Genomic DNA, 27,496 nt, shown 5'->3' with positions numbered 1-27,496 from the left:
CTACAGGTCCCAGAACCTCTATCCAAAATAATCAGTGGTTTTGGACTAGAGAAATTACAGGTCCCTTCTCCACTGCCATATCATCCAGATTATCAAAACAGATAATCCACATTATCTGCTTTGAACTGGATTAGCCAAATCTATAGTGCCATATAATCCAGTTCAAAGCAGATAATCTGAATTTTATACAGCTGTGTAGAAGGGACCACAATCTAAAAATATCTGCGGTCTGAAGTTGCCAACAGTAGTTCTTTGGGAAAGTCTTTTGCCAATGGAAACCTAGGCTGCATCCACTGTCTAAACCAAGGAAGGCAATAGTACCACTCTGTTCTGATTTGATCAGACCTCGCCCCAGTTCTGTATCCAGTTCTAGACACAACAGAAGAAGAAGAAGATTAGAAAACTGCATTGCATCCAGATTACAATAATTAGTATGATAAAGAATCTGAAAAGCAAGCCCTGTAGGGAAGCTGTTGAGGGGAGTTGTATAGGCAGAAGAAGAGATGATTGAGAAGTGATATGGCAGCTGTGTATCTTAGGGGCTTCAGTATAGAAGATAGAGCAAGCTTGTTTTCTGCTGTTTCAGATAGTAAATCCAACCAAATTACAAAAAAGGAAAACCTGTTTAAACATTAATTAAAACTTCCAGATGGTGGCAGCTGTTTGGCAGTGGAGTGAAGCAGCTTGGGTGATGGATGATGGTTGCTCTTGCATTGGATGTTTAGAGCAGAAATAAAAAGGAATTTCGAAAAGGTGTGTAGCGGGATCTTTAAGACTAACTCACATTTATTTTAGCATGATATTCAAAGAGATAGGATCACCATCTCTCGGGGATGCTGCGTCACTGGGTTGGACAAGATTAATTCCAGCAGCAGGTGTTCTAAGTGCACAATTCCAAGATCCTCCAGAAATTGAACTTTATTGATTGTACAGATCAAAAGGGGGTAGGTCAGTGCTCCCACACATCAATGTTTTCTAGTATTTCTCCAAACATAGTTATTCTAGCATAGGAATGCTACGGGGAAGCAAAGATGCAACAGTTCCAGGAAGGGAACACAATTTCCATATCATACATTCATAAAACACCTCTCTCCCCCCCCCCCCTCTTTCTCTCCCCCTCTCTTTCTCTCTTTCCCCTACGCACATGTGCACCACACACATATGCACACATACCAGAACAGAAAGGGAAAAGGCTAGGATGTTGACAAGCCTTCTCTTTTACCCTGCCTGTGCAAGCCCTGGAATGACTTTAAATACTGCAGTTCTGCCTTTGGATCTCCCTCAGACCAAGAAATTGGACTAGTTTTGAACTAGAGGAACTCACCATTCTACCCAGAACAGACCTTATCACTTCAGATTTCAGAAGCTAATCAGGACTGAGTATGGTTGGTACCAGGGCCATAGCCAGAAAAAACAATTGGGTGGGTTAAAACACTTTTTTAGCAAATTATGAAGAGTAGTTATGAATTATGAAGAATAGTTGCTTAACACAAAATAATTTAAATATTATGTTTCATTCTCAATTTTTATATAGACTTAATTAAATCAATGTTCTATTTTAGTTACAAAGTTTCAAATCTTAAAATAACAGAAAATGACTGTTAATGGGTAATGTATAGTTACAAAAGAATACCACGTCTGTTGGAAACACTTGAAAACAGTGTCAATACACTTTGACAGAAATCAGGCTCCATGGATAAACTTCAGTGGACACTCAAGAGCGCAAGTATAGTCAGTCTTTCTTGCCCCATTGTGCTTCTGATATATGTTTTCAAATGTTTAAGAGTTGAAAATGACCTATATTTAGGCATAGCAATGAGAAGCCTACTATCTGGAAAAGGAGAGGGGGAGCAAGGAGGAAAAGGCCTAGTTCTCCATTAGGAAACTGCCTCCTAACTCATGCTGAAGCAAAGAGCAAATAGCCTGCAGCTCCGCCCCTGTCAACTGCCCCCACCAAATCTGGTCTCCTTCATGATGGCCTTCAAATCCCCCCCCCCTTCCCCAATGCCTTAGGCTTTGCCCATCATTTATGAGTGGGCCATCTTGGTTGCTTCCAGTATATCAGCTATTGCTGCAAGTAATGACAGTGTGAATAAATTGTCAAAATTTGCTTGAGATAGTGCTTGCAGTGCTGGAGGGACTTGTTTACTTTTCTTCCTCTTAGACTTAGCATGGGAATTTGGTTAACCAGTTAAAATTCATGAATAAACCAATTTTAACCTGAAAAATTGGGGGGGGGGTGAACCTCTAATGCCCCCCCCCTTGGCTACAGCCCTGTTTAGTACTTAGATGAAGGAATATCAGGGATCTCCAGATAGGAAAAGAATCCTGCCTGAAACCCCAATAGAACTACTTCTAGTAAGTGGGACTAGGAGATACTTAAAGCAACAGCTCAAAAACACTGGACCACAACTTCTTCATTCTCTATCTGTCCCTATCAGTAAGACTGGTGATAACTACAGAGATGTTTATAAACTTAGACTAGTACAGTCAGCGCTTCATATTCATCAATTCTGTATCTTTGGATTCAACCATCCACAGCTTGAAAATATCGAGGGGGGGGGGAGGTAAACAAAAGCAAAAGCAAATCTCGATTTTGCCATTTTGAATGAGTCACCCTTTTACTATGCTATTGTATATAATAGAACTTGAGCATCCACAGATTTTGATATCCATGGGGGTCCTAGAATCAAGCTCTAATGGATGCTGACAGTACATGTGTCGTTTCTTCTTATGGGATGGTGCACTTGGACACCTGTCATCCCTGCTTCCCAAATTTCCAAACAAATGGTAGCTTTTGTTAGATCTAAAAAGTTGATTGAGTGATGGGGAGAAAGCTTCCAACGTAGTCCAGCTCCATGTTCCATATTGTGTGATTAGTAGTATTGACAACATTGATCCTACAATCAGGAGTGTTTTCAATACTTCTGAATTTGCACATCCCTGGAAATGATAATGATTTGATTTGATTTTTCTCCTGCTCAAAATCTGTTGTTCCAGCAGTAAAAGAAATCCATAAAAGTACAACCTGGTATCTATTTAGGTGAGGACATAGATTTGTAATTAATCCCTCTCCACAATTCACAATCCAAGCACCTTAAAAATAGAAGAGTATTATTCATCCATCTCATTTGTATTCTTCTTTCTTCCTCCAATAACTATTAGTTAATGTCTGAATTCCAGCAATTGCACACCCTTTGCCTCACAACCAAATGCAATGAGTCATCCTTGTCCTGTGCCATTTGACACGACTAACTAAATTTCAATTTATTAAATTTTGTGGATTTGATTTATGATCTATAAATCTGTGTGCATAAAGTGCCACTGATGCACAGCTTGGTAATGAATAGATTCAAGCATAGATGTGCAGATAAGCTCCAGCATTTTGACATTTCCTAGTGATTTATTCAAACTAAATTCCATCTGCCAAATAATAGAAGACAAAGCAGAAGAACCCGGACTGATCTTGTCTTCATATTTATTCAATATTCAAAATAAATGAGGATTTTGTGTCACATGAGTAGTCTTTTCAGTGTTGATCTGTAAGAGCATTGTCACTGAAACTGTTAGGGTATTTTGTTGTGTTAAATGGCATGCTAAGTTGCTACTAGAAAAGAAGAGTAATTCTGATGAATACTGATAGAAAGATAGAACCATAGAGTTGGAAGAGACCTCGTGGGTCATCCAGTCCAACCCCCTGCCAAGAAGTAGGAAAATCACATTCAAAGCACCCCCGACAGATGGTTATCCAGCCTCTGCTTAAAAGCCTTCAAAGAAGGAGCCTCCATCACACTCCAGGGCAGAGAGTTCCAATGCTGAACAGCTCTCACAGTCAGGAAGTTCTTCCTAATGTTCAGGTGGAATTTCCTTTCCTGTAGTTTGAAGCCATTTTTCCATGTCCTAGTCTCCAGTGCAGCAGAAAACAAGCTTGCGCCCTCCTCCCTTTTACTTCCCCTCACATATTTATACAAGGCCCTCATCATGTCTCCTCTCAGCCTTCATATACCAGGTATATCTCATGTAGTCATTTTAGCCACTGGCAAAATAGCAGAAAGGGGAACACAGGTTTATATAAAATTAACAAAGGAACATGTCATCCAGTCACCTAGATAGTGGATCCACTCTGTGTTTTAGCCCATTCTTTAAAAGAGCTTTCCAAAGTGCTGACCCCTATATCCAAAATGTGTTCAGCAGAAGAGTCACTGTTCTGCTGATATGCAAGTCACCAGCTACTACTGGGTGAACATCTGGAAATCTTAAAACATCTTAAAATAGAAATACCATCTACCTCACCAAAAAGGAAGACACGGAGGAGATCATGTGAAAGTCAGCATCAGAAACATCCCAGTTTTACTATTTCTTCATCTTACTTTCAGTATCTATTTATTATCCCTCTCCAATAAGAAAAATGAAGAGAAGGAATACAGCCACCATTTGGCTTGGTCTCTCCAGTATCAGAGTGGCGGGGAGGGTAGGAGACTTCCAAGGTTTCCCCAAAATCTTTTTCTGGCACTGTCTTGTATTTGACTTAGACTTTTCTTTCTCACTTAATTCAAGAATAAGACATTTTTTTCAGAGCTTAAAAACATTATTTTTTTCACTTCCAGCATCCCTGATTCATCATATTGTAGACCAAAAGATTAAGATTTCCAAACTCTAACTTGGTCAGTTTTAAAGCCTGCCCTGTTTGGCACAAGTCTGTCCACGTGAAACAAGTGAACATAGCACTGAATGAAACATGCAGAATAATCACAGGATGTCTTAAACCTACACCTGTTAATAAATTCTAGCTGGCATTCCCCACCCCCAACCCTGATGCGCAAGGGGAAGTTGCTGCTAACTGTGAGAGAAGTAAGGTTGAACACTGTGAAAGCCACCCACTACATGGCTATCAGCCCCCTCCCAGTAGACTAAAATCAAGGAAAAGCTTCATGAGAACCACTACTCCTCTTAATGTTCCCCCAGCAATAGCAATAACCTCCCTCTAGGAAGCTCTTGAAGATCTGCCTCCAAGAACAAGCCGATAATGGGCAACTTGGAAGTCCCTGAACAGACTCAGAAGTGGAGTGGGCAGATCAAAAGACAACCTGGCAAAATGGCACTACCTAGAAGAATCCTTCACCTTGTGTGACTGTGGAGCAGAACATGCAACTCCACATATGTATGCTTGTCCACAATGCCCAGCCTCATACACAGAGGAAAAATTGTTTGATGCTACAGACAATGCGGTCGCTGCTGCCCGTTTTGTCAAAAATTATTTAACCTCTTGTGTTACCTCTATTTTTATCAGTTTAATACTTATTTATGCAATGCTTTTGACATGAAATGAGTAAAAAGCTTTAAAGCACTGGATCTAAATCATACCATTAGGGCCACAACTGAAACAGATTTACCTGTGTATTGCCTCACTATTTGTTAATTGATTCAGTGGAGCTCATCTAATTGATATTAGGTGGCAGGATTCCAACACATGTCTTTAAAGCTTCCAGTCCAGCCTCAGTGAAACTCTGCCAAGAATTTGGTTGAGAAGTGATTTTTTTTCCTTCATTGTAGTTCATCAATAATAGATGTTCATCTATTGAAACTTGTTCAATAATATGTTCCAATGTGTGTTGGCTTCAGTAGGACTTGGTAGTGAGAAGGGAAATGCCTCAGTGATATGTTGCCATTGAGATAAACCATTTCTTGCCAAGTATCACTGAAAAATCTTTTAATTCACATCTATCCCTGATTCTTTCTTAGATATTTGTGTGCGTCTCTGACCCAATTTTGCTAGCTAGACTCAATACACCTTTTCATTCACTATTCTAATCTCGTCTTTCAAATAACAGCCAGAGTTAGAGAAAGGTGAACCATTTTTTCTTATCGCTACAAACCTGATTGTAACCATGTTTTTTTCTAATTATATTTTTTCCTGTTGCTTCTGCAGTTTAATTTCAATATTTGATTGTGAGCAGGATGTCACTCTTATCAGTGGATGACTCTTCATCAGCCTTCCTTGTATGAAACTTATTTTAAAATCAGATAATACATAGTTCTTAGCTTTTGCAAGCATTCTGTATTTTATTTGTCTCATCAATCCTAATGTCTGCAGTAAGTTTATTGAGACCATAAAAAATCAACAGCAACTTCAGAGGTCAATGAAATAGCCTTTATCACTGGAATGCTCTCAAAAAACAAAAACCTTGCTATTTTGTTATGACGATCTTGAGACAAGAGATGTTCTGATAATATGAAGGGTCACTTGATTGATGTTAGTCAAGAGTTTTGCTGTGGGTTTGTCAATATGAATGCATAGGGCCTTTTTTCATTGCCAAAGTGTGGCAAACAGAGAACACTTCTAACCCTTTTTAAAATCCTATGATAAAGCAGGAGTGAGCAACTGTGTGTTTGGGAGAGAATTTTCTTCTGTGTCCCTTGCTGGGGCAAACAAGTATGTTTCAGTGCACTAGTAGTAGTATTGCTTCATTCCTGGGCAACATTTTGGTCAGGTTGTGGTTATTTTCCCCTCCTTTTCTCTTTGGGGAACTCTAGGGAGCTGAATTTGCAGGTGGCTTTGGGGCTTTCACCTAGCTTGGGGTAGAAAATGGCCTGAAAATCACTTTGAAAAAAAATAATTGGGGTTTTGGAGTGGCCTCTGGGAGGCTTCTGGAGTTGCATTCAAGCGTCCCAAGGACCACTTACCTACACGGCACAATTTTTCTATCCCTGAATTAAGTGTGAGTTAGGGTAAATCTACAAAGCAGAATAAATAACAACAACAACAACAACAACAACAACAATAATAATAATAATAATAATAAACTTTATTTGTACCCCACCACCATCTCTCCAAAGGGGACTCAGAGCGGATAACATGAGTCCAAACCCAAAATTACAGTACAGCAAAATAAAATACAAAGAAGCAGAAAATACCATCAAAATAAATAAATGAAATAACAAAATAAAACGAACAGTTACAAAATAACATGCTAGAGAAATAGAACACAATGTACGGGCCAAATTCACTAAGGTAAAATTGATAAAACCCTGGATGAGATAAGTAGTGGGAGAATGTGGGAGCTCAAAGGAACAAACAAACGGGTCAGGTTTGATGCTGCTTTGTTGCCATGGCTCTGTGCTATGCAGTCATGGGAGTTGTAGTTTCATAAGATTTCACAGCTCCCAGGATTCCATAGCATTGAGTCATGTCAGTTAAAGTGGTGTCAAACCACATTAATTCTGTAGTGCAGATGCATCCTTAGTTAGGTTCAGGACAATGACTCATTCAGTGTTACCCACTGAGTTTTGTGGCTCAGTAAGTATTTGTTTCTCTTGTTTCTTTCTTTGAATCACTTCCCCAATTATATTTAGATTCTTCCAATTAGTTTAACCACTTTTTCCAATTCAGACATACTAGAAAAGGATAGGAACAACTTTGAATGAAGAAAAATGGCACAAAAGTGTCCTGTTTTGCATATTATGGCTGATGTGCTACATCAAGGCATAAATCTACACATGCAAAATGCCATACTAGTTGTTCTATGCAGCCTTTGTAATGGGTGACAATATTGTGAAATTGCATCAAGACACCAAATATATAATTGAATGCACAATAAGGTTTTGCACATCCGTGCACAAATGCCCATTTATGCACTCTGGCCCTGCATGTGTAACTTCACCTGAACAACCTTGATCTAAATGTGGACATTCTGCATCAGAGGAAAATTATAGGCATTTCCTTGGGTGATACAACAGGTTTCTGGCTTTAGAAGCTTTTGTAACATATATCACATGTCTAATCCAAAAAGTCATTTACCCATTGTAAGAAGTCAAATTGGAGAAGGATTCAGGAGCTGCAGTGACTACATTTGACTTATTGTCAAAAGCTTGATCATTTTGACTGATGAGGTTTTATATCTGGCAGCAATGTACAAGGAACAACCTATCCTAGTGGGAAAAGGGGTAATGGAGTGAAGAAATGTGATTTGCCATGAAAATTACTATATGATTTATGACCAAATAATAATTTCCAGTAGCATTGGATATGGCTCTTAAACCCAGTGAAAATGACATATTATAGAAAGACAAATCAGCATTTCTGGAAATTAAGAAGATGAAAAGATTCTACAAAGTCACTGATGCAATAAAAAAGCAGAAGTATACACTGGAGTGTATTTACACTATGTCATTAAAGCATTTCAGTACCAATGTAATTGCTATTGCTTCATCCTAGGGAACTCTGGGATTTGTAGTTTGGGAAATAGTGCTTAGAATTCTCTGTCAAAGAGCTCTAGTAGATGTACCTCCCCACCCAGAGATGATGCAGTCACATAGAGCAAAATGGTGTGAAACCGCTACAGTTACGTAATGTGTATATGTCCTTATTCAGATTATTGCCTAAACATTAGATATGTAATTTTTCACTAATTTTATTGTCAATAGAAGCAACTTATAATTTAAGTCATTTTGTTTCAGTTACAAGATTTGTTCAAATGGGATTTGCCTTTGCCATCCTCTTAGGCCAAGAGAGTATGACTTATCCAACATCACCCAGTGGGTTTCCATGGCTGAGTCAGGATTTGAATCTTAAGACCTCATCCCATGAATGATGAGAAGCATGTGGGTCCATATGTCTAGCGAAAGCAATTCCCCTTTCAAATGCCAATAGTTCCATTTCAAGTTCCTATCACACATGTTTGCCTCTTCTTCAGTTTTCCCCTGGTTGTTGCCCAGGTTCCAAACCATCACATGGGAAGCCTTTTCTCCCCCCTCTCCATCTCACTATTTTTAAATAAAGGAAAAATCTTCTCTTCAAAGAAGATGGAAAATTTACATGCCCCCATCACACAGGCTCGCCTCCTCCCACCTTTAGCTCAATAACCCTCGTAGAAGAGACACAAGGCGTCATTCTTAAGACACCACTTCTGTAGACTGATTTCATTCCCAAGCCCCATTCTTAAGACACATCTTTAAGCTTATTTCCTTCCCAAGTCACATTCGTAAGACACTTCTATGGTCTGCTTTCCTTCCCAAGCCCTGTTCTTAAGTCCCGTCCTGTCCCCCCGTCCCCCAAAGAAAAAAGACCACCCATCAGACTGCTCATCAGACCACCCTTCAAAACACCACTGCACAATGACAAAACAGGACAGGCAAGTTAGACACTTTCTATCCCACCCAGTTGGAATTACAGATCTAACGTACACTAGGAGCTCTGAACATAATTACTCACCTGTGTTCAGAGCTCTCTCCTTGCAGGATACTACATGCAAATTTTGAGGCCAGAGGGGCACGGACGATGGATGGAAGTTAGCTTACATTGTGTGATGGGATCTGTGCCTCTTCACCCATTAACTGTATATGAAGTGTTCTTGGATGGGAAAAACCTCAATGAGATGAGGTCCTTGGTCTCCCAGTTTCCTAGCCCACCCTTAAAAACACTGCACCATGATGGCTCGCCATGCAGTTATCAGCCACTGCTAAATTTGCATCTATTGCTGCTTATATATTTCTCTTCAAGTCCTTCTTCTTCAGCAATCTGTCTATTGCAACTGCCAAGCTATCATTCTGCTTGACTTGTGTGCCAGTATGTCTGCTATTGTGTTTTCTGGCATTTCCCGAAAACTTGATTGTTTGTTTATTTATTTATATCTCACCTTTTCCCTGAGGGTATACACAATTATGCTACACAATGATAACAGCTGTAAGACATGGGGAACAATGTGCAATCAATTGCTGGCAGAAAACCTGAATTCTATCCATAAAGCTGTGAACATGGATGTTAACAAGAATACAAGCCCAAGCTACACTGTCAGAAGGATTCTGAAAGTTTTTAAGTGTTTTTCAAACCGTATCTCATGCTGCTGACCTTTGCTCCAGAATGTCCATTCCACTTCCAGAAATATCTTCTCGGCATTGCAAGGACTAAATTGCTCTTGCAGTAAACCCATAGCATCTTATTTTTTGTATCTTTTCTGATGTCCAATTTTTTTTTTAGAAAAGTTCTAGGTGTTGCATTCAGTCTATAATGATGTTTTGTTCCTCTCTGCCTAGAGAATTAATTCCCTTTGGTAACACCATGGTACAAAATGGCAAGTAGTAGTTGTAATTAACTTAAATATTCTCCTATTTCTTTGTTCCCTAATTATACAAGGTCCTCAAAACATATTGAGGCAATATGAAGAAACTGGAGAAAAACTGCTTGGAAACATTATTTCTGGACTACAATTGCCAGAACATATTAGCTGCTAGGCTTGTACCTGAATCAGTTTGACCAAAAGTGATTTATAATATTCAGTGATCCATTTCATATAATACCCAAAAACAGAATGAGAGGAGGGAACCAAAAAGCTTGGCAAAATGGATCAAGAGAGCCAGATTTATCAGCTACTGGAAAGGATGAAGTTAAGTCTGATTTATACCTGAGGCAGGGGTCTCCTGGAGAAGATCCTGTAGCATCTTTTATCCCTCCCCAGCAGTGAAGTGCCCATTTCATTTGGAAAAATTCCCTAGGCTCCTCCTCCAGAGAGGGCTCTGCCGGAACTCACTTTCCCAGCAGCACTTGCATGGGGTGGGAATTGAAAAGTCTCTGAGCACCTCTCAGAGCATGATGGGAATTGGAGTTTTTTTCTCTCTCTGTTTCTCAGCAAATAAAAGGCCTGGTTGTGTCTATGCTCTGATTGGCTGAGAATGAACACAACCAGCAACTACAATTCCCAGAACCCTTTCTTGCGTTTTGTCTTATTTTAAAAAATGTGATGTTAAAAAAACCTAAAACAATTCTTAAAAACTCAGTAGATTGGTGAATTGTTCTGAAACTTGGCAGACCTGCAGTTGTAAATGGAGTCTAAAACTGAGGTAAATTTCGTGCAGATAAACCTTAAAATGATTGAGGTTGGAGCCTCTAAAGTTTCCCATTGTAGCCAATGAGCCAAATTTTTGCCAAATGAAAATGGCAACACTCCTCCCAATCTGAATAACTTCCAAGTAAACAGAATGAGGGGTTAGCTGAAAATGGACCCTGAAATGGCATGCCTTTTGGAAGAATAGTGCATCTCTATCAGCTACCATGGCAAGAAGCTCTGCTGGCTGAATCATTCCACAAATTGTAGTCCAAAAACTAATTTTTCCAAGTCTAGAAAACAGCCATATTATGCCAGTGGTTTCAGTTTTCTGCCTTTATCATTAATGCTGTATTTGATCCTGCTGACTCATTTTCATTGCACACAATGTCTTATTTTTCAATATAAAGATAGTGTCTTGATAGTAAGAACGGTAATCCTAATCTGTTTTGGATAAATAAATTAAAACACAAATTATGTAGTCATCCAGTATATGACATAATGATACTGTTTACTCCCTTAGATTTGTCTACTTGATTATATCTCAAAGCCAAATCAGAATGAGAACAGTTCTTTCTACCCTCTCAGAAAGAGTATCAAAATATTTTACTTTCTTTTGCAGCCATTTACCCATTAATAACAATTTGAGATGTCATCAGCTCTCGATATATCCAATGGAAGTATGGCATTTGGAAGATAAAATTGTAGTCCAAACAATTAACTTTTTCAAGTTCTAGAAAATAAGTACAAAGTTGTTTGTTTGGACCCTCATGAAAACGCAGTCCCATTTGTCCACCTGTGCCTCACAGATCAGGTTTAGCAATTTGGACCTCGATATGTCACAAGTAGAAATTCCATTGCATTGTACATCTCATACTTATAAGAAAAATAGGTTGAACATTGGTGATTCAAACTGAATATTATGGCCCAGTACCATATGAAAATAGCCTAAACAGAACAAAACCATTGCAAGCTCTCCTTTTAACACCCTGTTTCACTCCTTTGCATTGTCACCCATATGTCCAAAATGTTTTAATGGAATGTCGATAGCTACAATTTGGCTACGTCAACATCTCAGTGCTGGAAGAATATGTCAGGTGCTCAAGTCTGGATGGCAGTAAAAATAGCACCTCTCTTTTCCTAGGTGGTGAAAATGATGATTGTCGTCGTCCTGACGTTTGCAGTCTGCTGGTTGCCATATCACATTTACTTTATAGTTACTGGGATCTATGAGAATTTGAACCGGTGGAAATATATTCAGCAAATCTACCTGGCCACATTTTGGTTGGCCATGAGTTCTACCATGTACAACCCCATCATCTACTGCTGTCTCAATAAAAGGTAAGGGTGTCTTACAGATCTCTCAAGTATTTATGTATGTATCACAAAACGTAAGTATCAAATTCTGGGCATTTCCTCTTTTCACTTGTACATATCAAGAGAAGGAAGATCAAGATAGGAGATAGTGTCTACAATAGAGCCTCCATTCTGTAAACCTTGGTTATCCAGACTACTCAGGGTTAACTCTGCATTGTGCTTGGAAAATTTATTTTTGACTGTAACCCTCAACATCCATCAACTAGCAAGTAAATCCCCAACTACAAAAAGTAAAATATCCAAGGTTTGCAGAAACCTTCTTATCCAGATTCACCAGACCATAACAGTTTCTCCTTCCTTGTCATTTTCCCACACTCACACAAGTTTGATATACCACACAAGGGTCTTTTCTGACATGAAATGGAAAAGGTTAGGATATAACACTCAATGCATCAAAAGGATAGAACAGCACTCAAGGAACCCTGCCCTTGACATCTAAGCAAAACTTCCCTTTTTAAACATTCCCTTTGTATATGCCTCCTGAAGGTGTGATTAGTGGAGAAGAATGATTTCAGAGGAAGTTTAACAAAATGTTATATAACGTCCTCCATTCATATATGCAAATGGTATTAATATATGCAGTGTCTGATGACTGAACAAAGCCTCTGAGCTGGTTCACCAGTTCAACAGGTTTACACGGCACAATCTATCTGTGTGTCACATCACAGAAGACCACAGATTGAGGATCTCTTGTTTTGAATATTCCCCTGAATCAAAACTGCCTTGAATTAAGAGAATTATGACTAGACTAGGCTACAAATGTATGAAGCTGGTTTGAGGACCTCTTGAACCTACAGATGTTGTTCAATTCCTACTCCCATCAGGCCTACCCAATGTGGCCAATGCTGAGAGTTAGAAGTCTATCATTTCCCACTCAATGTTCCCACCCTGATATAAAGCTCTGAATGTAAAGAAGCTGATGTTTGCAGAGGGATTAGAACAGAGCATCCTAAAAGAGGAGGACACACTGCAACAGGGCATCATTATGTCTGATATAAAGCACTGAATGTAAATAAGCCAATGTTTACAGAGAGATTACAACAGAACATCCTAAAAGAGGGCACACTGCAACAGGGCATCATTATGTCAAAATCAAAGCCCATCATGCCATACTATCATTATGCCTACACAGTCACATTTCTTCTAGCTTTCCAAACGTAAATGTTATGTAGCACTTCTTGAGATTATTAACAAATTTAAACCTAAACTTGCATATACCTTGAAGCCAACATGAACTGAACACCATGGAATGTATTTCCAAGGAAATCTACCTAAGAGTATTTTCTTTAATAAAAATAAAAGAATTCATTCATGCGCAAAATCAGTATCTAATTCAATACCGAACAGCTATTATGGAATATTATTTTGAAACCTCTTCGGGAAGAGTTCCAAATTGCATGTTCTAATTGCTACAATATGTATGTAAATAGTTTAAGATGATTGCAGGAGTCTAATGAACAAATACTTCACCATCTTTTTGCATCTTAATCAAACACCTGTCTGCTGCAGGTCTCATTGAACATATACCTACTCCCATCAGGATTTCATCAGGTACAGGAGCACTAATCTCTTGCTCCTTCTGTTTCCTAATCAAAACAAAGTAAATCCCTAAGCATTTCTGCTACTTACTGGTATATGAAAAATTCATGATGAGTTTATTCTCTCATTAATTCCAACCACAAAGAAATTCATCAACCAGTTCTTTTAAGCATTGCATTCTTGTTCAGTGCTACACACATTCAATGTATTATAATAATATATTTGAATATTGAGTGCAACACTCCACAGACGGTTATGGGAATAGAGAGATCTGTTTACTTGCATCTCCGTTTTTCAATTTTCAGTGCGATAGCTTCGTTTCATCCTATTTCTGCAATATTTTAGACATGCACAGACACACTAACAGTGAATAAATTATATGCATTTTCCTCTGATATTTTTGTACATCTTTCAAACTTACAATACATATTTTACATACATTTTATGCATACATTTATTTTTAAGTATTTATACACACATTTCATGCATTTCACTTTACAATGTGCATTTTTAACATGTCACTCCTAAAATCTAGAATGGGAACTTTGTAAGCATTGCATCATTTGATGGTGTACACAATCCACAATCTGTTACTGTGCTTTGATCAACATATTAAATCAAAAAGTGTAGATTAGTAATTATGTCTTAAAATATAGGCCAAATTAAATTATCATGTGTTCCTAATGGTGCTATCATAGTGGATCATTTAGCTGAATGAACAAAACCTCAAGTTCAACCAAGCCAGCTTGCCATATTTTGCAATAACTAAAGCAGTAGACAGAGAAGATCTTCCTCAATAGGAATTTGAAACTACCTAGCTATTCTTGTTATGCAGAACTAGCTTATTGCATTCATCAAAATAAACAAGGGTTTTCCTACATGACCAGGCTGCAAGTGTGGATTGCTACACACAAGAAAAATAACAGCAATAACAAAACACATTCAAAATGACTCATCAGCAGGAAAGTCAGAGTCATGTTCCTGGCATATTGACCAACAACTTTCTAGTTTCAGTTTGGATTTCATTTAGAGCCTAGGATATATATATATATATATATATATATATATATCAACAAGATTTAAGAATTGTGAATAGTGCTAGTTTCCATGTGATATGATCTACTTGTTTTCTCCAAATTCAGAAACATAGCGCATGTCTTTCTTTTTCTTTTCCCCCTATGTTTGAGGAATAAGACTTTAGTTGCCTTTGACAGGAGATTTCCTGATTTGCAAATAACTAAGATTATCTCAGTGGCAGCTGGTGGCTACAATGAATCTACACCAGCTTTGGACTGAACTTTAGAATGGGGTATCCTGTCTTCCCAGTACATTCAGTACCATGGATAGCTGCTTGAAACCTCAGACAACTTGCCACAACAACTGCTGGTCACAGGAGCCCCCCAGTGGCGCAGTGCGTTAAAACCTTGTGCTGGCAGGACTGAAGACCAACAGGTCGCAGGTTCGAATCCGGGGAGAGCATGGATGAGCTCCCTCTATCAGCTCCAGCTCCCCATTGCGGGGACATGAGAGAAGCCTCCCACAAGGATGATAAAACATCAAAACATCCGGGGGTCCCCTGGGCAATGTCCTTGCAGATGGCCAATTCTCTCACACCAGAAGCAACTTGCAGTTTCTCAAGTCGCTCCTGCCATGACAAAAAAAACCCTGGAATAATAGGCTTGAATTTAGGAATCCAGCAACAAATTTGTCAAAGGTTTAGTACATCAAAAAGTACAGTGCAATAATAAAATATTATCCTCTGAGGTGAAAAAGTAATATCATAGACAGATTGCAGAGGAAAGTATTGACCCTTCACAATTGTGGATTTCACTTTTCCAGATTTGATTAAAATATTATCTCTAGAAATTTCTATATCCTCTAGTGCAACTTTTATGGCCAACTTCTGGCAGAAGTTGGCCATAAGATATATGTGGATATATGTTTTTATATTCCCTTTTTCACAGGGAATATGGAGAGCTGACTATAAATCAGTGACATAGGAGTACATTATGAAATACAAATCCTGAACATTATATTCTCATAGTATCATCCATGAGTAGAATCCATTTCTTGCAAATCATGTTACAAACTAGTTCTACAGCTTCCAGCTCTACCAGGAAGAGGTCTTTGGTAAAGCTAATGGGTGTTCACTGTTCATTTAAAACTAAACTAAATATTTGGAAAAATAGACTTCCATCCTCCAGGTATTTGGGACTTCAGGTCACAGAATCCCCAGCCAGTTTGGATAACTATTAGGAATTCTAGAAGCCAGTATCTAAAACACACGCAGGAATGAAGGTTGAGAACCTTTTCTCTATATTATTGGAGAGTGCTTTTTTCTTTAGCCATGCTAACAAATATTCAGCAAATGACTGGAGTCTCCATTTGAAAGCTATTTTGAATTCTGGGCACAGCCATTCTTCATCACTGATTAAGCTGGCACCTGAAACAGATGTATTGGAGAGCAAGCTTGTATCCCAATTATCTATTTGTCTTCACGGTACTCTTTTGACTACTGTTACAGACTAACATGGTTTCTGCACTCCCCTGATGCAAAGTATTATAAATTGTGAGATCTGTGCACAAAAGATATTTGCCTTTGCTCCTTCTGCTTCTTGCAACATCATTATTTAGAATGTTCATTTTTAATTCCTCTGATCTCTTTTTTTATTCTCATCAGACTTTGACATAGCCACTTTCAAATTATCTTAGACAGAAAATAAAAACATTTAACCTGCGATTGCCATGAAAACATGCTCTTAAACCCATATTTCTCTTAATTTTTTATTGCAGAACTCAGTCATAAAATGTATACATACATTAAGCACCTCTCAATGTCTACACACACACAGAGGGAGAGGGGGAGAGAGAGAACTCCTTGAGTCATATCATTGCCAAAATGGTTACTAAAAGTGATGCAAAATTGCTTGTGGCCATCACTTTGGTTAGGATATTGCTGACAGAACAGATATTGTTTTAGTGATCGCAACAGGTTGTGGTCCCCAACTACCACACAGCTGCTGAGGTTACCAAAACATATCCTTGCCAACCACCTACCCATGCTCTAGAACAGGGGTCCTCAAATATTTTAAACAAAGGACCAGGTCACAGTCCCTCAAACTGTTGGAGGGCCAGATTATAATTTGAAAAAAAGCATGAATGAATTCCTATGAACACTGCACATATCTTATTTGTAGTGCACACTTAAAAACAATACAATAATTAAAAATATAAATATAAACTTATTAGTATTTCAATAGAAAGTGTAGGCCTGCTTTTGGCTGATGAGATAGGATTGTTGTTGTTTTTGTGTGCTTTCAAGTTGTTTCAGACTTAGGTTGACCCTGAGCGAGGCCCGATTAAATGACCTTAGAGGGCCTCATCCAGCCCCTGGGTCTTAGCTTGAGGACCCCTGGTCTAGAACAACAGACTTCAGTAATGTTTCCTTCATCTTCTCTTCTCCAAAATAAAACAATTCAGATCTTTCAACCATTCTGTACAAGATTTGGCTTCTAACCCTTTCACCATCCCTGTTGCCCTGTTTTGAATCATTCCAATTCATATATGTGCCTCTTAAACTGTAACGAAAATTGGACGTCTTACTCTATGTGATTACTGTTGATGAAAACTTTTGTATCATGAGCTTTGCCTAATTTTTTCAGGTATCATAGCATATAATATATCATTACTAAAAATGTCTTTGTTTTAGGTTCCGAGCTGGTTTCAAGAGAGCTTTTAAATGGTGTCCTTTCATTGAAGTATCTAGTTATGATGAACTGGAGTTAAAGACAACCAGGTTCAATCCTACCCGGCAGAGTAGCTTATATACTGTTTCCAGAATGGAATCCAGCATGTCTGTAGTGTATGACCACAGCGATGGAGAAAACACCAGATCCACTCGCAAGAAAGGAGTACCTTCACAGGAAGCGAATCTTAATGGTTGTTCCCGCAGAAGCTCCAAAGCCACTTCAACAATGTCAAGTTACATCAACTCTCCATATAATTCAGTGGACGAGTATTCCTAAAGCCTTACGAGGATCGTGTTATGGATGTGAGAGGACAGAGTATTGCAACTAAATGAGACAGTGCTGTTCTGCCTTAGAACCAAACATCCGAACTTCTGGAGGTGAACCACAACTTCAGATGTTGAGTCCTGATTGCATGTATATATAATTATTTATATCAGGGATATGAAATGTAACCCCCTTTAGATGTTGTTGGACTGTAGCTGCCACGATCCCTCACTATTGGCTAAAGGTGATGGAAATTGCAACCCAACAACATCAGCAGAGGGAGGAGCCACAAATTGACCATGGAAAGTCTTCCTTGGTCCAATTTGTCTTCATGCTTTAGGAAAGGCAAAAACTGAGACCTGTTAATGTCCATATAATAACATATTGCTGTGTTGTCAATTTGAATGCTTATGTGAAATTGTGCACAATGGGTTGGATTCAGAACAATTTAGAGCTCTCCGAAATCAGTTCATAAAGTGGATTCTGGCTAATTTTATAGTCTCCTTTATTGCTCATTTGATCTGGATGCAAGCCAATAAAATCACAATATGTATGGTGGACATTTAATCTGGAACTCTTGCACTTGCTTGGTTTTACATGGTATGTGTTAGAATGGCATAAAAGTTCTACAAGCATCAGGTTTATTTTTAATATTTATTGTGTAACAACGTTTTAAAATCATCATAATTAGTAAACTGGTATCTCTCTTCCACACAACTGGATGTAAGGAGAACTGCATCTTCCAACAGAATGGCTGCTATTTTTCTGCATAGCTTCTTCCAGTTACCAGAATACACTCTATCTATGTGAAGGAAGTTGAATTCAACAATTTCCATAAAAGTTCTTCCCATTGATGCCTCCTTAATTTCATTATTCCAAGATCACCACGGACATTTTGAGTAAAAGCAGATCAGTTTTATGTCTTCAGCATTCAATAATTTAGGCAAAAAAAGTATGTGCCATCAGATTATGAGGCATGAAGTCCATGATGCTCATGTGATGCTTTCAGTATGACTCTACTAAGATGAAGTCACAGAGTAATGGCCACAGATGCCTGCACAATGCCTTAAGAGAAAGAGCATGTAGTGGTTGCTTGAGACATTTAGAATTTCTTCATATGGACTTGTCTTGTTACATCCACAGACAAAAGTAGTTGTTAATTCCCAACAGCAATTCATACAAAATATGGCAGAAGAAAGTGGATTACCATGCTCATGCAGATCATCAATGGGCAGCAGTACCTGGACAGATAATACTGAAAAAGTTAGCTGTAGCCCACAAGCAAATGTGCCATAATGTCTTTGAGATGCCATAAGACTCTTTGTTGTTTTTCTTCTGCATCACTGCATCTGCAGCAGTTAATGTATGGAGAAATTCTGAACATCCGAAATATTCCTATGTGTATCAGCATGTGCTTGTACTGACTTGAATTTCTAAATGATTAGATGTATATATTAAAGGTGGGGGAAGTGATGGTGAATATATTCACCTTGCAGACTAAGAGAAGAAAGAGTCATTTTTCAGCATAATGAACTCATTTGTTCAGCTGATGTCTTTCTCATTAGCTTCACTTCTAGATAGTAAGATTTATTTTTCAACTCAAGGTAGAATGCTATTGGCTGGTGCAATATGGAGCAACAGTCCATGTTCATTCTGTTTCTTGTCTTCCATCTCCTCCTTTAGAGGAAAACAGCCAGTAAAGAGAATTGAGTGGAATTGTGGATGATGATGATGATGATGATGATGATGATATTTTATTTCTAGACCACCCTCTCTCCCCAAAGGGACTCAGGGCAATTCACATACATATAAAAGGCAAACATTCGATGCCATAATTAAGATCACACAATAACAAAATATTGAAATTAAACATTAGCATTTTTATAAACATAAAAAATAAAATATAAGAGATACAGACATTTAAATAAAACATAATTAAACCAATAAAACATAATTGCACAAAAGCATGTATCCTAAACAGTTAGAAAACAACAAAACTGCAAAATGAGCCAAGCATCAAGTTGTAATTCGAAACAGTCCATAGCAGCCATAAAGTGCAGATTGTGCTAGTCCTCCTCCTCTTCATATGCTAAATTACAATGGTGTGTTTTCAGAATATTTGTCAAGGAGTGGAGGATGGGGGGCATTTTAATTTCTTTAGAGAAGGAGTTCCAGAGGCAGGGAATGATCACAGAGAAGGCCTCCTCCTTCGTTCCCACCAACCATGCTTGTGATAGGGGTGGGACTGAGAGAAGGATCTCCTCTGCTCATTGAATTGCACATGGTGGCTTATATAGGGAGATGCAGTTAAACTAAATGGACCCGACCCATTTAGAGCTTTATAGGTAATGACTAGCACTTTGGATTTAGCTTGGAAGCGGACCGGCAGGAAGTGGAGCTGAATAGGTTAATTTACTGCGCTGTCTAGATTATTATGGTGTAATTCAGGCATGGATAACAGTTATGGGAGCCAATTTGTTTGTCTTTGGACCTCTTGTTGACTTTTGGTGATCACAGAATTCTTCTCTAAGTGCTTACAAACTGTCTGTTTAAAAGCCTTCTCTAGAATCACTCCTAGTACTGATGTTAGACTGATTGGGCAGTAATTCTTTTAGGGCCCTTCCACACAGCCCTATATCCCAGAATATCAAGGCAGAAAATCCCACATTATCTTACTGTGGACTCAGATAACGCAGTTCAAAGCAGATATTATGGGATTTTCTGCCTTGATATTCTGGGATATAGGGCTGTGTGGAAGGGCCAAGAGTTATCTTTCTTTCTGTCTTTGAACATAGGAAAAATGTTTGTCCTCCTCCAGTCTGCTGAGATTTCTCCATTCTACAGGCATTCTCAAAGGTTATTGCCAGTGCTTCTGAGATTACTTCTGCCAGGCTCCCGCCATTGGTGTAATTCAACATTACTCATACAGCTTACCACATCAATAACAAGGCATCTATTTTCGTGGAGAGTGTTTCTAATGCTTTGATGTTTTCAATCTTCTGTGGCTTTCAAGCAGATCAGCAAACCTGCAAGTATTTGTGCCAAACGTATTGGTTCAGATTGCTCAATTTGTAACAGACTATTGTAAAGAACAGCACTTAAAGCCCTATATTAAGGCAATTTGTTCCAGCCATCAAATGTAACTCACCAGCTGCCCTCAAAGTCCAGAGGACACTGAATTCAGAAGAGCATGTTTTACAAGTAAAATCATAAACATGAATGTGTGTACATTGCAAGGGCATTTTTTTCACTGAATTTCAGACAGTTTTGTTTAGACCGGTTTCATATTATAATATTTTGTAAAGTATATGTATTTTCAAATGTGAAACATGTAAAAAGAATGAGAAAGAAAAGTCTGTGTCTTGTAGTCTTTTTATTGCCACTGAAATATGCTGGAATCATCGAATTTTATACATGCCATATTCTAACATTTAATACTACAGCATTGCTGCCTTGGCTGACGGGCCCATAATCCTAGATGTCATGGTAACCACAAGGGCCATGTATTGCAGATATGTTATGTGCTGCCTTGTTAATGTACTGGAGAACTAGTGTTCTCCAGCTGCATTGGATTTAGGGCCTTTTCAGACTGCAAAATTGCAGTACAGGCAGTCCCCAAGTTACAAACATCCAACTTACAAACAACTCATTGTTACAAATGGAGGTTTTTTGTTTTTGTTTTTGTTTTTTGTTTTTGTCGTGTCAGGAGCGACCTGAGAAACTGCAAGTGAAGGTGAAACAACAGGAAGTAAGAGAAATCTACCCCTCAGAAGGGAAATTCACTCCTGAAAGAGTTCTCATGGAGGAAAGGTGTCTCAACTGAAGCTTTATCACCAATCTTTGTTTCCACAATAAGCCTTTTTTTTTTCAAAATCCAATTATCAAAGAGACAGAAAGCGAGGTGAAATCTTCTGAACAGGGGAACAGACAGCAAAACAACCACCATAAAGGTGTTAATCCTTCCCTATACTATCCAAAGCTTAGATAGATAAATAGGCAGATGATAGATCAGGCATGGTCAAACTTTGGTCCTCCGGGTATTTTGGACTTCAACTCCCACAATTCCTAACAGCTGGTAGGCTGTTAGGAATTGTGGGAATTGAAGTCCAAAACACCTGGAGGACCAAAGTTTGCCCATGCATGTGATAGAAGGATACATAGAGAGATAAAGATAGATATATGGCTGGAGTTACATTTTAACATGTAGCTGTTCCGACTTACAAACGAATTCAACTTAAGAACAAACCTACAGAACCTGTCTTGTTCATAACTTGTGGACTGCCTGTATCATGATTCCTCCTGAACTGTTGTGGAAACATCCTGTAATATCCTGATATTTGCATGTTAAGGAAGACTACTTGGAAGTCTCAGTCAGAGAGCTCTAGAGCCTCCTCAAACAACAAACTCCAGAATTCTGCAGCAGTGAAAGTGGATTCATAGTGCTATGATTGTGTAGTGTTAAGGTAGGGTGGTTAAACTTTCTGAAATCCCATTTTCCAAGTAAGTGAGTTGCTGTGAGTTTTCCAGGCTGTATGGCCATGTTCCAGAAGCATTCTCTCCTGATGTTTCACCCACATCTATAGCAGGCATCTTCAGAGGTTGTGAGGTCTATTGGAAACTAGGCAAGTGAAGTGTATATGTCTGTGAAATGTTCAGGGTGGGAAAAAGAACTCTTGTCTGTTTGAGGCAAGTGTGAATGTTGCACTTGACGGCATAGATTAGCACTGAATGGCCTTTCAGCTTCAAAGTCTGGCTACTTCCCAGTGATTTTGGCCATGAAAGCCTTCGACAACTCCATTAAGTAAGTCTGCAACAATCAGAAGCAGGATTCGTAGTCAGAGCTCCACTCACTGGTGGAAGAGGATTGAAAACATCCTCATCCTGGCTTCTCAAGTCACCAGATAAACACATGTTCATTGCCTCATCCTGCTGCTGACTGTTAAGATGAACCATGGCCCCTTCCACACAGCTGAATAAAATCCCACATTTGAACTGGAATATATGGCATTGTGGACTCAGATAATGCAATCCAAAGCAGAGATTGTGGGATTTTCTGCCTTGATGTTCTGGGTTATATGGCTGTGTAGAAGAGCCCTGAGTGATCATTTGTGCAGTCTACTGTAGTCTTACTGAACACAGAGTAGTTATGGATCAACAATTCTAGGCTACAAATACGTAACAACAATGAATGCCAGCTAACAAAAATGCTTACATGAGGAGGATTCCCTATGCTAGTTGCTGAAAAAAGAATTAGGTTGCTGGAACCAAAAAAGGCAGGGGAGAGCTGGGAAATGACTTCTGTGTGAAAGACCTAGGAGCTTAATCTCCAGTGAAAAACAATTTTCATGACATAGCAGATGCTCTGTTCTTTAATGCTGACATCACATAACTATTTTATCCTGATCTTTGGACACAACTTGGGATTCCAATAAAAAGCTAGAAGACAGGCTGAAATCCACCCATATATGAAATAGAATATGAAAAAATTTCAAGAGAGAAAAGATAAATTATTAATCGTGCCTTTAAATAGAACCAGGAGGGGGCAGATGGTTTCTAAAGGAAGACTTTTTAAGCCTAAGAGGATGTGAAATAGCTTGAGGATAGGAAAATATATAAAAAGAGACAAGAACACTGTTAAAGACCTGCTGTAAGGTCAAATTAGAAAAGTTTGTAAAGGTTATGAAAAGGATTACATTCAGTACATCAGGGTTACATTATGTTAATGCCATTACACAAGTGGTTAGATTTCCTCAGATGTTGCAAAAAGGTGGTGCCCTATTCAGAGATGTGTATTCCCAGTGACACTGACATAAACTATAGTGCAAGTGGTTGTGCTGTGATCTTTAATAGCCGGTGAGGAGTCAGATTAACTGGAGTGCAACAGAAGTCAATAAAAGCCCTAGCATTTGCCCCACAATGACGTTATCTGTTAATTCCATCATTAGCTACACTGGTATAATTTTCGGCTATGTACTGGTGAAAATATCTCAGGCAAAAGAAACTGCCTATGGCCAGTATTCTATACCATGTGTTGTCCTGATTGTGAATACAGGATAATTACTGTAGTTACCAAGATTTACTAATCTGTAATGTGTATTCACAATTGCAAGTTAGTTAAATTTGTTATGCCACTGTAACAATTGTAACCCCCTCCCCCCCAACCTTCATTGATCCTCAGTGCTCTGGCACCACGAGATGCAGAGCCAACCTTAAGAAATGGGGCTACAAAGTAGAATCCACGACATGCGAGTGTGGAGAAGAGCAAACCACTGACCACCTGCTGCAATGCAACCTGAGCCCCGCCACATGCACAATGGAGGACCTTCTTGCGGCAACACCAGAGGCACTCCAAGTGGCCAGATACTGGTCAAAGGACATTTAATCAACTACCAAGCTTGCAAAGTTTGTGTTTTGTCTGTTTGTTTTGTTAAAAATGTAATACAACTGTCTGGTTGCTCCTCACGCAATCTATATCTGTATCTGTATATATAATAAAGAAGAGTGTTTGTTTGTATCGGACAGAGGAAGTGCGGCGGGAGGAGTATGTGGCAGCGTTCTGATTGGCTGCCGCTGTGGTGCTATTTGCATATGGTCTCTGATTGGCCAGCTTCAATAGGCGCCCCTGGTGGAGAAGAGGGTTCATGGCAGAAACGGGGCATGACAGAAGGAAATTTGCATATGGTCTCTGATTGGCCAGCCTCAAATGCAAGATTCCGAGATGAGAAAGAGAGGAAAGGAAAGGCCGGGGCCTGGGTCAGAACACTACCAATACAGACCGAAATAGGCACACAGAGCCCCCATCACCCACTCTACATCCTACTGCAGTTTGGAGGACTATGAACCATGGATGATGGGACTTGCAGTACCACCACTCACATTCTGAGACCGCTGCTAACCTTATCCAATGACTGATCAGGACCAAACTTCGCACATAGACCTCTCATGACCCACTTTACGTCCTGGTGTGGTTTGGCCGGGGATGGACCGTGGATTATGGGACTTGCAGTACCATTGCTCAATTCCTCAGACCACTGCAACCCTCATCCAATTACCAATAAATACCAAAGTTGGCACACTGAGTCTCCATGACAAACTCTACATCCAGGTGCAGTTTGAAGGAGGATGCACCATGGGCAATGGGACTTGCAATACCTGCACTCCCTTCCTAAGACCATTACAAGTGCCAACGATGATGGATCAGGACCACAATTTACACAGAGAGCCTGCATAACTCACTCTACATCCTGGTGCGGTTTGGAAGAATTTGACAATGGATGATGGGACTTGCGGTCACTTCACTCACTTCCTGAGACCCTCGCCAATGACTGATCAAGACTAAACTTGGCACATGGAGCTTCAATGACCCACTCTACATCCTGGAGCAGTTTGGAGGACGACAGACCATGGATGATGGGACTTCAAGTACCTCCATTACCCAAGACTGCTGCAAAACTCATCTAATGACCAATCAAGACTAACGTTGGCACACAGAGCCCCCATGACCCACTCTACATCCTGCTGCAGTTTTGGAGAAGGGTGGACCATGGATGATGGAACTTCCAGTACCTTCACTCACATTCTGAGACCTCTGCAAACCTCATCCAATGACGGATCAAGACCAAACATGGCACATAGACCTCTCATGACCCACTTTATGTCCTGGTGTTGTTTGGAAAAAATTGGAGATGGATGATGGGACTTACAGTACCTTTGCTCACTTCCTGAGACCACTGAGACCCTCGCCAATGACTAATCAAGACTAAACTTGCCACATGGAGCTCCAATGACCCACTCTACATCCTGCTGCAGTTTGGAGGAGGACAGACCATGGATGATGGGACTTCAAGTACCTCCACTCCCTTCCGAAGATTGCTGCAACCCTCTTCTAATGACCAATCAAGACCACACTTGGCACACAGAGCCCCCATGATCCACTCTACATCCTGCTGCAGTTTGAAAGGGGATGGACTTTGGATGATGGGACTTGCACTACCTTCACTCACTTACTGATACCACTGCCACCCTCATCTAATGACTGATAAAGACCAAACTTGGCACACAGAGCCCCCATGACCCACTCTATATCCTGCTGCTGTTTGTAGGAGGATGGCCCATGGAGGATGGGACTTCAAGTACTTTCACTCACTTCCTGAAAATAATGCAGCCGTTATCCAAAGACCAATAAAGACCAAACTTGGTATACAGAACCGCCATTACCCACTTTCTCTAATAACCCGGGCAACGCCGGGTCCCCAAGCTAGTATATAATAAAGAAGAGTGTTTGTTTGTATCAGACAGAGGAAATGCGGCGGGAGGAGTATGTGGCAGCGTTCTGATTGGCTGCCGCTGTGGTGCTATTTGCATATGGTCTCTGATTGGCCAGCTTCAATAGGAGCCCCTGGTGGAGAAGAGGGTTCATGGCAGAAACGGGGCATGACAGAAGGAAATTTGCATATGGACTCTGATTGGCCAGCCTCAAATCCAACATTCCGAGATGAGAAAGAGAGGAAAGGAAAGACCGGGGGCTGGGTCAGAACACTCCCAATACAGACCGAAATAGGCACACAGAGCCCCCATCACCCACTCGACATCCTACTGCAGTTTGGGGGAGGATGAACCATGGATGATGGGACTTGCAGTACCACCACTCACATTCTGAGACCGCTGTTAACCTCATCCAATGACTGATTGTGACCAAACTTCACACAGAGACCTCTCATGACCCACTGTACATCCTGGTGTGGTTTGGCCGGGGATGGACCGTGGATTATGGGACTTGCAGTACCATTGCTCAATTCTTCAGACCACTGCAACCCTCATCCAATTACCGATAAATACCAAACTTGGCACACTGAGTCTCCATGACGCACTCTACATCCAGGTGCAGTTTGAAGGAGGATGCACCATGGACGATGGGACTTACAATACCTAAACTCCTTCCTAAGACCATTACAACTGCCAACAATGATGGATCAGGACCACAATTTACACTGAGAGCCCGCATGACCCACTCTACATCCTGGTGCAGTTTGGAAGAATTTGGCAATGGATGATGGGACTTGCAATCATTTCACTCACTTCCTGAGATCACTGCGACCCTCGCCAATGACTGATCAAGACTAAACTTGGCAAACAGAGTCCCCATGACCCACTCTACATCCTGGTGCACTTTCAAGGAGGACCGACCATGGATGATGGGACCTCCACTCCCTTCCCAAGACTGCTGCAACCCTCATCTAATGTCCAAACAAAACCAAACTTGGCACACAGAGCCCCCATGATCCACTCTACATCCTAATACGGGTTGGAGTAGGGCATGCCATGGATGATGGGACTTGAAGTACCTCTACTCGCTTTCCGAGACTGCTGCGACCCTCAACAATGACTGAACAACACCAAACTTGGCACATAGACCTCTCATGACCCACTTTATGCCCTGGTGAGGTTTGACAGTGGATCGTGCATGGATTTTGGGACTTGCAGTACCTTCGCTCAATTCCTGAGACCACTGCAAAACATCATCCAATTTCTGATAAGGACCAAACTTGGCACACCGGGTCTCCATGATGCACTCTACATCCTGGTACGGTTTGGAGGATGATGCACCATGGACAATGGGACTTAGAGTACCTGCACTCAGTGAAACCACTAAGACCCTCATCCAATGACTGATGAAGACCAAACTTGGCACACAGAGCCCTTATAGCCAACTCAACATTCTGGTGAGGTTTGGGAGAGAACAGACTA

The 27,496-nt window shown here is 40.0% G+C and overlaps 1 protein-coding gene across 1 annotated transcript in view; it reads left to right on the top strand.

Moving 5' to 3' along the window:
- The window catches only part of TACR3 (tachykinin receptor 3), a 58,435-nt gene extending 37,342 nt beyond the window's left edge, over window positions 1-21,093 (top strand). The window contains exons 4-5 of the mRNA XM_060779147.2: window positions 11,965-12,161; window positions 17,446-21,093. Coding sequence (XP_060635130.2) covers window positions 11,965-12,161; window positions 17,446-17,761 — 513 coding nt within the window. The 3' untranslated portion in view covers window positions 17,762-21,093. The remainder of the gene's footprint in view (window positions 1-11,964; window positions 12,162-17,445) is intronic.
- The last annotated feature ends 6,403 nt before the right edge of the window (window positions 21,094-27,496 follow it).

This window comes from Anolis sagrei, chromosome 5, assembly GCF_037176765.1.
Source record: "Anolis sagrei isolate rAnoSag1 chromosome 5, rAnoSag1.mat, whole genome shotgun sequence".
In the NCBI taxonomy this organism is placed as follows: Eukaryota; Metazoa; Chordata; class Lepidosauria; order Squamata; family Dactyloidae; genus Anolis; species Anolis sagrei.
Note: the sequence above shows the minus strand (reverse complement) of the source record. Positions and strands in the feature narration are given on the sequence as shown.